The 16,740-nt window shown below is 38.7% G+C and overlaps 1 protein-coding gene and 1 long non-coding RNA gene across 9 annotated transcripts in view; one reads left to right on the forward strand and one right to left on the reverse strand.

Moving 5' to 3' along the window:
* The window catches only part of cnksr1 (connector enhancer of kinase suppressor of Ras 1), a 31,293-nt gene that overhangs the window by 2,891 nt on the left and 11,662 nt on the right, over positions 1–16,740 (reverse strand). For 7 of the 8 annotated variants that reach the window (XM_035994975.1, XM_035994974.1, XM_031281562.2 and 4 more), the window contains 12 exons: positions 12,767–12,808; positions 12,524–12,643; positions 8,909–8,968; positions 6,805–6,873; positions 6,462–6,587; positions 4,731–4,846; positions 3,015–3,160; positions 2,346–2,515; positions 2,193–2,226; positions 1,735–1,910; positions 765–838; positions 255–326 (listed from right to left, as the gene is read on the reverse strand). In XM_035994975.1, the coding sequence (XP_035850868.1) occupies positions 255–326; positions 765–838; positions 1,735–1,910; positions 2,193–2,226; positions 2,346–2,515; positions 3,015–3,160; positions 4,731–4,846; positions 6,462–6,587; positions 6,805–6,873; positions 8,909–8,968; positions 12,524–12,643; positions 12,767–12,808 (1,205 nt within the window). The remainder of the gene's footprint in view (positions 1–254; positions 327–764; positions 839–1,734; positions 1,911–2,192; positions 2,227–2,345; positions 2,516–3,014; positions 3,161–4,730; positions 4,847–6,461; positions 6,588–6,804; positions 6,874–8,908; positions 8,969–12,523; positions 12,644–12,766; positions 12,809–16,740) is intronic. The other variant, XM_035994972.1, reaches the window with a different exon arrangement.
* LOC118493783 lies at positions 9,890–10,163 on the forward strand. Its single transcript, XR_004895790.1, has 2 exons — positions 9,890–9,987; positions 10,035–10,163. It is a non-coding gene; the product is annotated as an uncharacterized LOC118493783 (long non-coding RNA).

Genomic DNA, 16,740 nt, shown 5'->3' on the forward strand with positions numbered 1-16,740 from the left:
AAAGCCAACTGTAGGGGGCAGTGCAGACCAGCACGTGTTAAAGTATGTAACACCTCTCACTGTTTGCAAAATATGAATGAGTTTACCATTATGCAGATGCATTTTAGAGCTGAACATTTATGAAAGAAATGTGGGACAAGGAGACTAAACTTGCATTATCAAACAGACTTGGCTCATTTGCTCATCTGAAAAAAGAAAGAAAGAGAAGACAGACAGCCTGAACAAGGCCTTAGATTGTAATCGATCAAACTTACTTGCTCATGTCACTGACATTTTCTGCCGCAAAGAAGAAGTTGTGAAATCGCGGGTGGCACATTTTAAACACGCTTGTAGGGAGAGAGAACAAAGAGAGGGAGGCATAAACATGAGAGAAATTAAAATAAAAGTCAAGACGACGTGAACAAATATACGCATGCTACAGAAATTCTCATTCCTCATCTCTTTTGAGATTCTATGAATTCAGATTCAGTTACAACAGGCGCTTTTTCTTTCAGTTGATTTTAAAAATAGAGAAAATAGGTTTTTATTTCCCTGCATCACGTACGTGACTACAGATTGTTGCATAAAGCCAAAACAGATCATCCACTGTACACGGGGACAATAAAGCTTTTGTTTCAAACTACCCAGCGGCGTCTAAAAGATTAAAATACTTTTTGATTACTGCATCGTATCTTTCATAATATCAACAAACAGATCCTCACATATTCTTGTATAAACAGTTAAAAAGCCTGTGAATATGATCAATTTATTGAGTTCATACTTACTATTTTCGCTTGTGCTCACCAGCACTCTCTATGTTGTAGCTGGTTATATTGACAAAACCCTCTGCCTTCTCATCCTGCAGAAAGAAATCACATACAAACACAGAATTCAATAATGTTATAAGACTGGCTCAAGGAAAATAAGCTAAATCAATATTTAAATAGTCAATACTATTGACTTGGAGAGAATTTAAATGGAAAATGGTAGCAAGATACTTTAGAACACCACACATAACAGGAAAGTATAGTTCTTCAGCAACAAGTTGCTGCTGGAGGAACTGTGGAGAAACCGACTCAAACTTTGTCCACACCTTTTGGTCTTGTGGGAAACTTAAGAAATACTGGGATATCTATTCAGCATTGGCCAATATTTTTAACATAGAAATCCCTAAGGATCCGTTGGTTGCTTTGTTGGGAGCCACCCCTGATGGTTTTGATCGAAGGGATTATATATACCTTCTGCAAATCCTTCTTGCTGCAGCCATTAAGGGTATCACTGTAAATTGGCTGAAGCCCACTGTTCCAACATTTCAGTGGTGGAACGAGCGGGTGTGGGAGCTCAACAGAATGGAAGATATAACTCATGAGGCTCCAGAGGGACAAACTTTTGAAGAGATGGACCCCTGTCTTGCTTAAAATGTTTTGAAAGAGGAGAGCGATCACCCCCCCCCTTCTTTATTTAATTTTTTAAATTTTATTTATTTATTTATTTTGTATATGTTTTCACTTTATTTATTTTATTTTATTTATTTACTTATTTATTTCTAATTTTTGGTCCGATCAGATACCTCTTTATGTTACTATGTATGTCTGTGCTGACTGTCTACGATAAATAAAAAATAAGTAAAAAAAAATAAAAATAATACTATTGCCTAAACCATAATACATGTAACATTATCTTTGTGTGTTTCACCAGTACTTATCATTTATTTGGTTCTGGAGAGAGTAACTATTGTCATAGTTTTATTCCCACCTGTGGGCTGGTGTACCAATAAAGGGAAGGCCCCTTGAGGACGAACCAGAAGCGCTGCCACTTCTGGGCAAGGAAGACGCTGCTCTCCTTTCTCTTCTTCCACAGCCAACCGTCGAAGTCGGGTCGACCCAGCTCGCGGCAGGACACACGGCGGCGACTCATAGCTGTTGACATTCCTGAGAGGAAGAAAGGATGGGAAGGAGAAGAAGAAACGATGGAGATCAACAAACACATTTTCTACTAACATTGGACATGTGATCCCCTATTATTCTCTTAAACATGTGCTTAATTTGCTTTTGTTTTAATCTTGATTTGGTCCGAACCCCTATGGACCCTATTGTCAATTCTATACGACCTGGTTTTGGTATTGCCTTTGACTTGATGAAGATGCTCTTGACTACAGCTTTGCAGTGGAGTATTTGCTTATATTCATGTAGTATTACAGTATAAGCATTTACCTTTTGTAGAGCTCTTCTGTGTCTCCTTATTGCCCTGAAAAGAGAAGCCAATAACGTTTATTCTGTGTTAAATTCAAATGGAGTTTGAACAACATCAACAGTGGGGTTCAAAAAGTTCAAAATGTTTAATATGTCTGGCAGTTTCTCTCTCACCCTGTGTCCCACCATTTCAGGGCAGGAACTTATGCTGGTTGTGTCCTGGTCCACCACAGAAGGACTTCTGAATGACCCAAATCCAAAGGGAGAAAGACTTCTGGGTGACGGAGACTGGTCGTGTCTTAGTCCGGGGGAGAGTCTTGAACTTTCCAAACTCTCAAACTCCCCTGAGAAATACACATGAATGTGATTACCTGCATATACCAGAAGTGAAAATTCTAGTATTTGTGTTGACAGTTAAGTGACAGTAAAACTTTTCAACACACCATTATAATTCCCATTAATTTGAGTCACCAGTCAATGATCTACATGTAATACTCTTTTATACAGTCTACACTGCTTATAGTAAGATCCCAGGGCGATAGGTCTATTTCAAATTGCCTTATTGTAGCCAATGTATTGAAGGCTTTTTTCATTATTACCTGCAGATGGTGTATAATGGATTCCCTTCTTTACATTATTTAGCTTTTTTTATATATATATATATATATATATATATATTTCGAAGGCTTATGCGGTAGTAATTCTTTCATATCTCTTTAACAAAGAACACCTGTCTCTGCAAAGCCCTCTCTGCATTATGTTTGGTCCAATATCCTGCTTCAACAACTGAAACAAGATGCTCTCTTGGTGCCGAAGGCCCGAGCTTCCACCTGTGTTTCTTACCTGAGGCTGACAGCAGTGACAGCCTCCCCTGTTGGCTTTGATATGAAGTAAGAGATGGACTCCCTTCCAGCTCTCTGTCAGAGGACAACTCTGATTCCTCCTGTCCCATAGGCTGCTGATGTACCTCTTCACTGTGAATGGCTTTCCTGCAGTGGGAAACACATAGAAACAGATCAAAACAACTCACTGATGGTGCATTCAGGTGCTTCTGAGAGGCTGTAATGTCTGAGATTCAGCTGTACTGGTGAGTTAAAACAGTATACATTACCTTTATTGTCTTTTAAAAAGCTGAAATATGACTCTATGACTGCTGTTTGCCAGTAGTCTAAAGTGTCTACTTGTTTTTCTTTCCTTTAGACTGGAGTTAGTAATGTGTCACAATGTGACAGGATTATTTACAACCTTAATGCACCATCCCCGCCTACTCCCTCCATTTGTCTTCTCCCATTTTTTCTTTTTTTTTTTTCCTCCCCCTTGATTGTGTCTTTCTTCATCTCTCCAAAACTCCCTCATGTATTATTTTTTTGCTCATCTCTTCCAATTCTCTCATTTCCAGTCAGCTGTAGGTTGTGGGTGCACGTGGTGGAATTTATGACATTTGCAGTGTGTCCTCATCGCAAACCTACCGGGTCCTGGCAGATTAAAAAGGTCAAAAGGGTTTGTGGGAGTTTCAGCTCTACTGAGTAAACCCTTAGTAGTTTAGTGAACCAAACTTATGGCCAAACTGCTCTGAGATGTAGAGTTATAACACTTCTAAAAAAGATTGCTTTGTATTGGTTATACTACAAATTAAAACACTGTATTTGAGTAGAGAGACTCAGGTACGGTGAGATGAGTTGCTTCTAAGGAATTCTTTCATTCACTTTTCATTTAGCACATTCTGATCATGTATGGTGTTTTACAATTACAGGTACCCTTTGGAGTTTTCTTCAAAACACATACAATTCTGTTCACATTCAAGACTTCTCAAACAAAAGGTTTTGTATGTATCCCTGAAGCCTATCAAAAATGCTGAGTGCATTTCCTTCCTCATAAAACATTTGACATTTTATTGTTTGCTATCAGTCTTCTTCCCTCCATTTTGCTGGTGCATTGCTACATTTCTTGGCACATTACTGCCACCTGTTGGATAGTGGAATAGAGTGAAACCATTGGAAGGAATGTGTATCATTTCAGCTCAATGGTGTTTTAAGCCCCCAACGTCTCCTTCCAGGCAGCACTGTGGCCGTTGACTTCAAGGCACCTAACCCTAACCTTAACCCTAACCCTAACCCTAACCATTGCCTAATCCTAGTGCCTTCCAGGCAGCGCTGCCTAGAAGGAGACGTTGGAGGCTTAAAACACTGATAAACATCATCTCACCCGTATGCGTGTGCACAAAATATAAAGCATTGCCCCATAATGCTACTACGTTTATTTTAAGTATGGTACATTAATGTATTTTGGTCGTTTGAATCATTTAGCTCTATGCCATGGCGTTCTTTGGCTGAGCACCTAAAAAGACAACTAATTACAGCTCATTTAAAATAGAGCTAATTTAGAATAAGAGATCATTAATGGTCTCACCTAAAAGACAGGGAAGAGGAGATTCTCATAAAGGGAAGGTTCAGGTTTGTAAAAACCAAATTAAAATCCAATATCCACAATGACCTGTGCTCCTAGAATTATTCAAAGGAATAGCTAATTAATAGAGGGAAAGCTTAAGCATGCTCTCACCTAAAAGACAGGGACCTGACAGAGGCTGTTACCCTCTCTAATATGGAGTGTCTCGGATTCCCCTCCTCGTCCTCTTCCTCCTCCTCGGACCTCTCTTCTTTCTCCTCTTCCTCCTTCTGAAAAGAAATCAACTATGTGAATGTGCACACTAAACTGTGTGTGTATGTAGGGGTTAGCGGAGCTTCATATGCTCTTTCTGTGGCTTAGGAGATGAGACAACACAGACACAAACACACACATACACACACAGTCTGCGAAGTTCTCGCTAAAAGCAAAGCACAGTTGATTAACATATTTTTATGTGCATTTTCTCACCCTATGGCTGCAGCTAGATCAGAGATTTGAGATTAGAGATAGATCAGAGAACATGGTAATAGTCACAAAGGGGTGTGAAATGTGAAATCTGTGTGCGCTTGTCTCAGATTCAGTATGTAATTCAGTGTGTAGTTCAAAGACAAACAACAGTCGCCATAGTGACTACTGAGACTAAGGGCCCTATTTTAACGATCTGAAACGCAAGTATCAAATGCCAAACGCAAGTAGCTTTGTGGGTGGATCTCGGACGCTGTTGCTATTATACCAGCGGGATAAATGACTCTTGTGCCCGATGCAAATCTAAAGGCTGTTACACACCAACCAGACGGCCGACCGTTGGCAGAAAAGGCAGTTGGACTGATCAGTCTCTCCAAGTTGGTCAAAAAAATGCCTCTGAAAACACCAAAACGACGAGATGTAATACGTCTCCATAACAGCAGGCAGCGCTAATCTGTATTGTCGCCCAAAAAAATGAAAACTGGCAGCTGATTGGACGAATGTAAAATAGGAATGCGTCGGTGTACAAAGTCAATTGCGCTGGGTGCAACATAGGACCCTAAGTGTTTATGGAAACGGATCCCAGGAGATGTTAAATGGAAATCGAAAAGGGCATTCTCATGACAGGGAAGCTTCAGGTTCCTCTGACATAAACTATGTAAATAATCCAGTTTCTGAAGGATGATTTGATGTTTCACCCCTGGGTGTAATTATGCTAAACGTGAACTAAGTGGTAGAACATTTTAATTGTATGCAACAATAACACAGTTGACTTGGTGTTTCGTCTAATGGCTTCACAAACAATTACACATTTTCCAAACACATTTTTCAAGCCCATGTGTTTCTAAAGCATAGTATGAGTAACAAGAATAATATCGTTCCTAAGACATGTTGAAGTCCCTGTGTGGTAATTGTGAGTAATTGTGCATGCTGGTATACTGTGATGATATGCAGTTTTTCCTAATGTTCTGTCAAAATGGGGGTTGGAGGTGAAGATACTGTGTGTGACACATGGATGAGACAGCAAATTATGTAATGATGCACACAAATGTTCATTAAATATCAAGAGATTATAAAGTGATGGATAGTGCAAACACATACTGAACATTCTGCTATTCTTCCAATCAATATTTTAGATATTTTTTGTGCAAAATGTTTTGTTTTTGCTAGAATCTCCTTCTGAACAGGACCAGGACAATCTAGTTTTGAAGACACTTCATCATGGACTAAAGTGTTGGTAAATGGTCATTATCCATTCATATAGTCATACCACATTTGCTGGTTTGCAACTGAGCACAGTTTCCTTTGTAAACAGAAAGGTACATACAGTGTGTCCAGACTTTTCATTTTCTACTTGAGAAGTTGGTATAGTTGATGGAGTGATGAGGTGAGTGGAGGAGGACTTTAGAGATCCCTGACCTGTGTGGAGGAGAGCTGGACTGGGTTTCTGCGTCGCACTGACTCGGGAATCTTCTTCAGGACCAAAGTCACTCCTCTGGGATTCTCCCGCAGCTTTTTTACAAGGTTAGCTCTGCTCCAGCCCACCTGATGCAGCAAAACAGATGATTATTTCTCTTTGAAGGTTATTGTTTCAGACACGGAAACACTTTGCAGGAACAGTAACTGTACGCAGGTTTATCTCAGTTACTTTGGAGCTAAGACATAAAGCCTAAGACTGAGAGGATCCCACATATTCAGTGCTATGGAGCAGTGCAACATATACGGAGGCTTGCACACACACTGTATATTTTCTAACACTCACCACTATCTGGTCGTTGACTTGAATCACTTCATCACCAGCCAATATCTTTACATAGGCATCATTTGAAGGCTACAAAAAACAGAAGAGAAAAACAACACAATTAAGAACTCCTTCTAAATAACTTTTGGTCATTTTTGTTTTACTTTACTTTTTTGTGCTCTTACCCACTGTGACATGCAATAAATTATCTGGTAGAGATTTAGTGTTTTTTGCAGTACTGTACGTTTTGACATTTTTGTGGATGTAGAAGTTTTTTTAGTTTTTTTTAGGTATAATGGCTTGTTTATCAACTCCTGTTAAACACAGTATATTATGGCAGTTTTGACATATATTATTTTTTGTCATATCACATAACAGATTTGTGACTACTGACAACAGACTATAGCGCTATATAGCACATTTCCAAAAATGAACAATACCTGTAATAGTTATTCTTGTGATCTGGCAGTTACGTAAAAGGAATAGCTAACTTGGTATGGCAAATAATTAATAAAACGTATATTGTCTTGCGGTATCATCATATCACCCACGCCTAATGTTGTCCTGAGGAAATCCAAAGAGGAGCCAGTGAAATGGAACAATGACTTTGTGGACACCTTGCAGTAATAGTACCCCAGGTTGATTTTATAATTGTATGGGTACTTTCTCTGGAAGCCTGTGAGGCTGAGGCAGAACAAAGATCATGCACACAGGCTGTACTGTGCGTGTGTGTGTGTGTGTGTGCGTGTGTGTGTGTGTGTGTGTGTGTGTGTGTGTGTGTGTGTGTGTCAGTGGTCAAGTCTCTTCTTAGCAGTTAGTGATGTAACTGCAGTAGCAGGGGAGTCAAGAATACTTTGCTGTTGACATAATGGAACAAAAACATCTCCATCTTTCTGTCCCACAGGAGAGCTGCCCTCGCACTCATTTCACAAGCCCTCCTTATCCTGGCTGACACTCCTCCATCTTTCCATCGCTCAGAGCTTATTTTACAAGCCCACTTTTATCCAACAGATCTTCGGCTTTCTCAGAAAATCATGTATCTCTGGGATGATTTTATTTTACTGGGTTCATCCAGTTTAACAATCAGCTACTATAAGTGTGACTATCAAATCACTCAGAAGTAACTAGTCTGATAGTCTCGTCAGTTTATCTCCAATTTAAAGATGAAGCTGTAACCTTATTAAGAGTAAAATCGACAAACAACTCGTAAATTATAAATATAACACATGGGACAACTTTTGTGTGTGACTAATACGCATACATAAATATTGTAAGCCACGATGTGTCATGTACTGTAAGATGTTTCTTTGTTTACATTCAGTTTGCAGTCAGCAGCATTTGGCCCAAGCAGCCTCAAGAATATATTTTTAAATACAGTGTATTTGTAGCACAAGGGCTCAGATTGGTTTCCATTTCAAAGCAGTAAGTTAAAGAAAGATAAGCCAACAGCTAAAAATAATGTGTCACACAAAATAACTTCCAAGGGGATTTCTGCTTATTCCAGAGCTCATGCTTCCTTAATAAATTAATCAAAATCAAAATGTTATACTTCAAGTGTGCAGAGCAGAATTCATAGTAGAAAAAAACATGATTGTAATCAAATTGTATTGTCACAAACATAGATGTAAAACTGATCATTCGTTTATTTTATTTTTGCTCTACACAACTGAAAATATACTTATATATAAGTATATATAATATAAGTTCCTTCTAAAGGAGAAATCCTGACAGACAAGTGCAATAGCAGATCCAAATGTTTCAATCGAAGACGTGGAAACGAGTGTTTAAGTGTTATCTCCTGCAGAAATATGTGACAGACCTGAGCCACAGAGTCACAGAGTGTTACCGCTTACACTCGTCAGCGCACTTTTTAACAAGACAAAGCCGGTTCAGAAATGAAACAATGTGAGACTCTTTTGGATGTAACCCCACCAGCTCTTTTTCACGGGGCTCTTGCGAAGACACAAACTGTAGTTTAAGTTAACCTCATGGTCTGGAGTTCGAAAGGAGTAAAGGTTTGAGTCACGCTGCTCCTAAGAGGATTGGTTAAGAGCACAGAGATGGTTAACCCTGTGTGGATTTGTGGGCTGAGTCATCAGTGATCAAGTAAACAAGAGAGTCTGACCTCAGCAGCAGTTCCCGTCACATAGTGGTTAATGGAGCCGGTGGACGTTATCTCAATCCCCTAAGAGAAAAAGAAAGAAGAAGAAAGAGATACATTTCAGACTGATAACTGATAATAATATTAGCAATATACAGAAAGCTAATTTTACACATCACCAAGTCAAAATTATTCACCATAACGGACACGTAAACATTGCTCTATCATGTTACTGTCATCGCTGATGGAGTCTGCGGGGAGATATTGATGTCTGTCTCCAGATGTATTGATGGTTCAGCCTGTAATTACCCCTCAGCCGGCCTTGATAGATTATTTTGAGTCATAATGGACGTGAGGAGAGCAAACTAATCACACCCCAGAAAGCCCAGATCACATAATCAATGCGTATTACATGGCAACAGAAACATGAATGGATTCAAACTTTGAACTGAAAAGAGCACAGCAAAAAGAGCCTAAGAAACCATTTCCTCCCATCACTCATAAATAAAACATATTATATAATATATCAACTTATTTGCTAAAAATATCCAGGTCCTTTCAAAAGCTGTAGCTATACAATTCAACAAAATACAATACAATGAAGAAGTACAATACAATTCTACATTCATTCAATTCAAATGTAAACATCAAAATGTCATGAAGTTATAACATCTTACACAAAGCTGAATCAATTTAGCATTTGAGTATCTACACATGTATAAATAGTTTAAAGCAGATATAATGTAAGCAGGTCAAGGGAGGAAATTTTGTGTTTGCATGTTTTTAATTGTGTTGTGCAGTGCTCTTATTTTTACTAGTCTTTTGCATGGTTTGTTTTATTGTGTTGCTGTTGCATGCTTTTATTTTGTAGTGTCGATTGTGTACAGAGATGCTGACTTGACCTTGCCCCGCACCCAGTGCCAATTAGCACTGATGCGACTCACCTGGGAATGAGGGAAACAGACAATTAAAAAAAGTAAATAAAAAAAAAAGAGGCTTGTGACTGAGCAACAGAGAAGAGAAACAGAAGACAGGAGTAAACGGCAACAGACAGTGGTATGAGGGGACGAGGGGACTGGGGAGCAAAGCCGCCTGCGGTTTAGGTGAGTGTGATAGAAGACTATGTCTAATGTGTGATCCTACCTCCCAGGGCATACCTCGGGGCGCACTGTGTGACGGATTCCACCAGGAAATTCCAGTTCCCGCTACCACAACCGTCCCCTCTCAGGCCTTGGGTTTTTATTCTTTTTATCTAAATAAATGTCTGTAAAGTTTTAAACCTTGGGTTAGTGTGTTTTTGGCTCTGCTCACCTCTGGTTTTAAGAACCTGGCTTTTAATGTTTTAATTTAGGAATAATTTTAAGAGGTCCTAGGCCTTACCAAAAACCTAGGTGGCATTGTCGGCCCCACATTTTTTTTAACGAGAGCAATTTTAACCTACCCCCGTCTGTTACAATAAGACAAAACAGATACTAAATGACAATGTAGTAAAAAGTGGTAATAATATAAAGTGTCTTCATAGAATAAGTTATAATTCTTGACAAATACTCTACATTAAAGATCCCATATTATGTTCATTCATACTTTTTTTTTTTTTTCAACTTTTTATTGTGTAGATACTTGTATTTTGGATTTCTACTCGAACATGTTTACATGCTTTAATGTTCAGAAACTATTCTCATACTGACTTAATCTCCACCTTCTCCTTTTGTGACTGGAATACATTTAAATTGGAGAAAGATGAAATAAAAAGCTTTTACTTTTAGATTGACATTTACTTTATGAATAAAGCAAGTGTACCTCAGTTTGTACATTCAGTAATTATAATTGTTCTGGCCTAATGCTTCTGTCTGTCTTAAGTTCCCATTACTTTCAATCATTCAGTCAGTGCGTTTACATTTAGTCTATGGTTTATTCTGACCAGTTGTACATTGGCAGAGCGCCACCTACTGTACCGGATGTAGTTACTCCCGTCAATCTTCCCATTCTTCCCCGCTCTGGCATAACCCGGTTATTCACTTAATACCCAGTTACCGCTGTGCATGTAAACACACTAATATCGATGGCAGACCTCATTTTTTTTCAATCAATTTCTCTGTCAGCTGAGGTCAATTAGGTTTTGTTGCTAGTTGTTAAGCACATTTGTTGAAATTATCCTGTTCTGCTATGGAAAAATTGTGAAATTACTCCCAACAGTTTAGCTAAAACCCACTCCTTTTACACACCTGCAGCCACCCAGAGACGCACAATTATGCGTCAATGGACACAGACAAAATGTATGCTTGACTTCAGTGTCAGCGGTGATAGAAGTGAAGCTAGAAAATCCGCTTTTAAGACAACACCAAGATGATTAGGATGGCCGAGTGAGCGAGCACAAAAAAAGCTACGAGAGACTTTTACCTAATGGGCTGAGTACACAAGGAGGGAAGGGAATTTGACAAATGTATACTTATAAACAAAAAGGACAATTTATTATGTGGATAACAAGCAAAGAAGATGGCTATAATTGTTGTACTGAATGTACCGACTGAAGGATAAGGCATTAAGAGAAGAAAAGCGGCAGAAACAAAGTTATGTATGAACAACTAGACATGGTAGAAGCTTTTGGAGGAGTAAAAAGAATAGAACAGGGTACAGGAATAACCTTGAGTTAGATGAAGGAAGTGATGAGTGGAACCAAATGATGGAAAACTGCAGGCAGTGATGAAAGCAGAAAATGAATACTGAAAATGAAAGAGCGAGAGAAAATAAGGGGCAACAGAACGGTGAGAGAGGTTTTATAATGATGGTAATAATGAGATGGTAAGATGGTGCACAGAGGAGACAAACAGAAAAATCGACCAGGGGTAACCAGGAAAGTAAAAAAAAAAAAAAAGTAAAACTCTTACTGGAAGAAGAGTTTAAAAATGAGCTGATGGAGTGAAGTCATGTAGCCTAATTAACACTAAATCTTAGTGTTGGTTTACGGTTTCTAAAACCTTTTCATGTTAATCTTACTGGAAGAATTGTACACGGATGGAGATAATCGTGAGCCAACGATTTATTACAATTTTCATTATTGAATAATCTCATTAATATTTTCTTGATTAATGAAAAAAGTAAAAAATGAATTGCCCAAATTGTGATAATTTTCCAAAGTCTAAGGTAATGTCCGACTAACAGTCCAAAACATATTAACATAAACATTCACTGTCAGAGATGAGTCTTTCCAGTTGAAGGGCTGAGACTAGGTAATATTCAACAATGTTTCTAAGAATTTAATATATTCTTCTTCAATATATCAACTGATTACCAAAATAGTTCCCAACTACTACACTGTTGATTGATTAATTATTCAATGAATTGCTTCAGCTATACTTCTTATACAGTGAGACAAAACAAATCCTTCCTTTGGTTGAACAACTGGTCCCCAGACCGTATTTGGAAAACCTCAGATTTTAAATTCTGTAGGACTTGTGTCAAAGAGTTAAATCTACATACAGCGTGGTAACTTTCTTATATTTGGTGCAGTTAATGTATGCTAAAAGTGTTAGTATTTAATATAGTAAATAGAATTTGCATCTAGCATAAAAATATACTTTTCTTTGGTTCTACATTTGATAAAGACAAAGGGAGTTATTAAGAACAAGAAGGCTTTACCAGCTGATCACCAGGTGACACAGGCACTAGGTCGAAACTCTCAAGCTGAGCAGTGTGGGTAAGAAGCGCCTCAGGGCTGGAATTTAGGATCTCATCACACATAGACACCAACTGACGGCACTAGAGAATGAAACAAACCATTTACTATCAAGAATATCTCAATCAAACCTTAAAAAAAAAAAAAAAAAAAAAGGAAACTAAAATTACTTATAGTAAAGTAGGCAACAATATACAAATACTTACGACAGATATGATGTCCTTTTCCTTTTCATAGACAGTGGTATCCTGTTGGATGAGTGAAACAACATAACATGAGTTCCATCTAAGCAGTGTACCACAATGACACCACAGCAGCCTTTATAATGCTAAAATTGATTTGTGGAAATGGGACAATCTGACTCAAAACGTGTGTCCTAGTTCCTTTTCACAGCATGAGTCAAGTGAAAGACCAAAGGTATCCAGAGACAAGAGAGGCATCACTCAGCTTTTACTGGTATTTTATCCCAGCAGAATCTACTCTTGTATAAATGGAAAAAAAAAAAAACATAAAACATACCACTTCTTCAATGAAATTTGCAGTACAGCAAGTAGGCAATCGATTTTGTGGTGTGTAATATGTACTTAACCCGAGGGCTCACACTAATCCCCCACAAGCACATGCGTGTACACCACAGGAAGTCAGTGGTCAATGTCACAAACTGCTTAATCTCTGGTAGGGAGGAAGGTGTTGATAATGCACCAACAGGCATTACTTTGACTTTGCCCGGGAGCTGGAGAAATGAAGGGCAGGCTTTGAATTGAGGGGATAAAGAGAAGAGGGTAGATGTTTACACGGCGTATGTGGTAGAATTTCCAGTTTACGAAATCATGCTGTGTAAATTGAGACAGTGGTACCCCAGGCCTCATTCAGGTTAAAGCCCAACATGTTCTTTAGAGTTGGGATTACACTACACGACACAACATTGTGGTTAAACTGTACTGCTTAATCCTAATTCTCCTCGATCAAGATTTCATTAAAGGCTTCTCTGTAAGTCATCAAAGTCTCCCAAACCTTCTTCACGTATCCAGAGTCAAGCTGGTCCTGAGTTTTTACGAGAATATTCACTGACGATAGACCAATGCCGGTACCATTACTCCCTAAGCTAATTTGCAACGCCATGACGATGTGATGAGTTACATAAAGTACTGGGGAAACTAATCCCTGTGAAATGTAACAAGGGATCAACAGTGAACCAGGTTGGATTTCTGGGCTGATTAAGGCTGTGACACAAGGCTGCGGGGAGGGGAACGACAGAGAGAGATTGGGGGTGTGTGGTTATTCCTCTTGGGCATTTAAGTGTGGATACTTTAGAGATGCAGAACCTGCAATATAGTAGCAAATTATATAGCAAAGTAGTCTTGTCATGGCACGCTAGCTATATGCAACAGTGACTAAGTTAGTTAGCTAGCTACAGTAGTAAGGGCTTCATTCACAGCATAAACAGAAATCAAAATTAAGGACAGATATTTAAAATTCCAAATTACGGAGGAGCTGAAAATGTAAGCCAGCTGCTAATGTTACCAACAACATATTATGGATGCGAACATACCTAGGTAAATGCATCTGGAAAAGGATTTAGGGTTAATTTTAGCCACTAAGAGGAGTTTATGCCACATAATACAAGGCAGTCACAACAAAGAGTTTGAAACTGTGTGCAGCCATGCTAGCAGCTCTGTGAGGCTGCAGCGTTGCGCTAAATGCTACCATTAGCATCCTAACATGCTCACTATGACTATGCTAACATGATATAATGTTTACTGTGTTCACCATCTTGGTTCAGTGTGTTAGCATGCTAACATTTGCTACTTAGCACTAAACACAAAGTACAGCTGAGGCATTTGGTTATAAACCAAATAAAACATCACCAACGTTATTACAGTTCATCCTGAAAGGAACATTAGTTGTACCAAATGTTATAGTAATCCATTCAATACAGTAGTTGTTAACACATTTAATTTATAACGGCAAATGTAGTGGCGCTAAAGAAAAGTCAGAGGATCATCAAAGTCAGAGGAATTATTCCTCTGGGGACTGTGAATATCCATAGAAAATCTCATGGCAATCCTTCCAACAGTTGGTAAGATATTTCATATTTACTTTCATTCATTCACTGTTAATGGTGTTACAAATGCTGAAACAGTGGTTTAAACTCAGGACAGAAACATATGACTTGATCCACCTGTAGCCTAATTATGATCCAGGGTATTAGTGGTAGTAATGGTAATAGCAACTCAGATTTAAATCTGGTTGCCACCTCCTACCACACACCATCACTTCTGCTTTCACTTTATTAGTAACACCTCTTTCTTTACAGCATCTCACTGTTGCTTTTTAGACAAAAGGTTAAAATACAGCAATATCCAAGTAGTACTTGGAGCCATGCCACTAGAGGCTTCCCCACAACAGTAGCCTACAACCTTTCAACCTACAACTTCTGCATTTCCTTTTAACAGGAAATGACACATTAATGTGTGTGAGGTGGGTGTCAGGTACACTTCTGCTCTGAAACATGCTTACAACCACAAATACATGCAAATCACTTTCTGATTTAATTGATGCTACTAAACAAAAGTCAAGAGTGCCCAAAAACATCTTAACGTATTAAAAAAATATCTTGTATATACATCAAGTTCAAATACAATTACAATTTATTTGCACACACATGGATAAAAAGCATATAACACCTATGACATATGAGGCCTTTGCATTTAGGTCACATTGTGTTATATTGCTGAGGCAGAGACACGAGGAGAGGAGATGAAGACGTGAAAAGAGGAGCCTCCAGCATGTTTATCACGCTCCCTTCTATTCATTTCTCCTCTCAGTAAGATATTAACTAAAATACATCACTTGAAAAAATTTAAAAGCTACTGTTTTTAAATGAACCCCTGAGGTTTTGCAACACAAGATGTATAACTGTCCCATCAGACAGTACAGTTTCTGTAGAGATAAACCACTTTCAGTTCTCCATCAACTAAAGCAGAACAATTGGTCCAAGATAAAAAAAACAAAAAAACAATTTCATTATATGGACCTTTTTGAGCAGCTCTGTGCCCAAACAACAGCTCAAACACAGACTGACATTCAAGATTGACCTTTTAATCCACTTCATTGTAGCAACGGTAGTTATATATTAGCTACAATTTTACTGCAGACTGTCAATAAATGGCAGATAATCCCATACAGAATGTGCTGAACTAAGATTCCAGTTATAATAATATAAATACTGAGGAGAAAAAGAGACAGCTATATTGTCATAAAAGATGAAAACTTTCAATTTCTTTGCCTTCTGCTGCACTGTAACATGCATCTACTTCACCTGATAAGAAAGGTGTTGTGTTGTGTTGTGTTGTGTTGTGAAGGCCGGTGTGTGGCTTGATCAGGCAGTAAGCTAACTTTGCAGCAGCGTTCTGTGCCTGAAAGCTGTTCTCTCTCTATAGTTGTCCAGGAAACACAAAAGCTATTATGTGGGTGTAACACTGGGAAAAAGAAAAGCAGAAAACAAGAATGCACACAGGCATGCATGTACACACATGTACCAAAAGGCTGGAACTATCTACACAAAGGTGCAATAACACAGATGGCTGATTTGACACAAGTGAACAGATTAAAGTCTTTTTTGTAATAATTCAAAAGCTGTGTCAAGTCAAGTCCCAGCATGTTATGTTTGTTGGACTTGCACCAGTGGATATTTAATATTTGCCAACAGGTCACAGACTTGCTATAAAAAGACTGGCAGACATCACTAGGTTAGATCTCTTTTACACCTGCTCCTTATCTGTCCATCACAATCTTACAACCCTGTCCATGTTCTTTTCTTTGCCTTTTACCACTCCTCTCAACATTGGAGTTCTCTTAAGACAAAGTCATTCACTTCTGACAGCTCACATAGGTGAGGCCTCTTTTAATTTGCATGGTTAATTTTTTAGTACAGTCCCTGTTATGGGCAGCCTTCCCCTGTCCTGCCTGGATGTCTTTTCCTGTGTGTCTGTCTGTGTTGTGTCTTGTCTGTGTTTGTTTCTGTGTGGAGTACTGGAGGCGTGGTCCGTGATCTGGGTCAAGGGGCGTGGCCGCATCAACTCTGCTCAGCCGATCTCCGCAGCTGCAGCTCATTCATTCCTCATCACCTGCAATATTTAACCCGGGCTGATCTTCCTGTCGGCGCCAGTTCGTTAAC

This window comes from Sander lucioperca, chromosome 18 (genome assembly GCF_008315115.2).
Source record: "Sander lucioperca isolate FBNREF2018 chromosome 18, SLUC_FBN_1.2, whole genome shotgun sequence".
NCBI classification, from domain to species: domain Eukaryota; kingdom Metazoa; phylum Chordata; class Actinopteri; order Perciformes; family Percidae; genus Sander; species Sander lucioperca.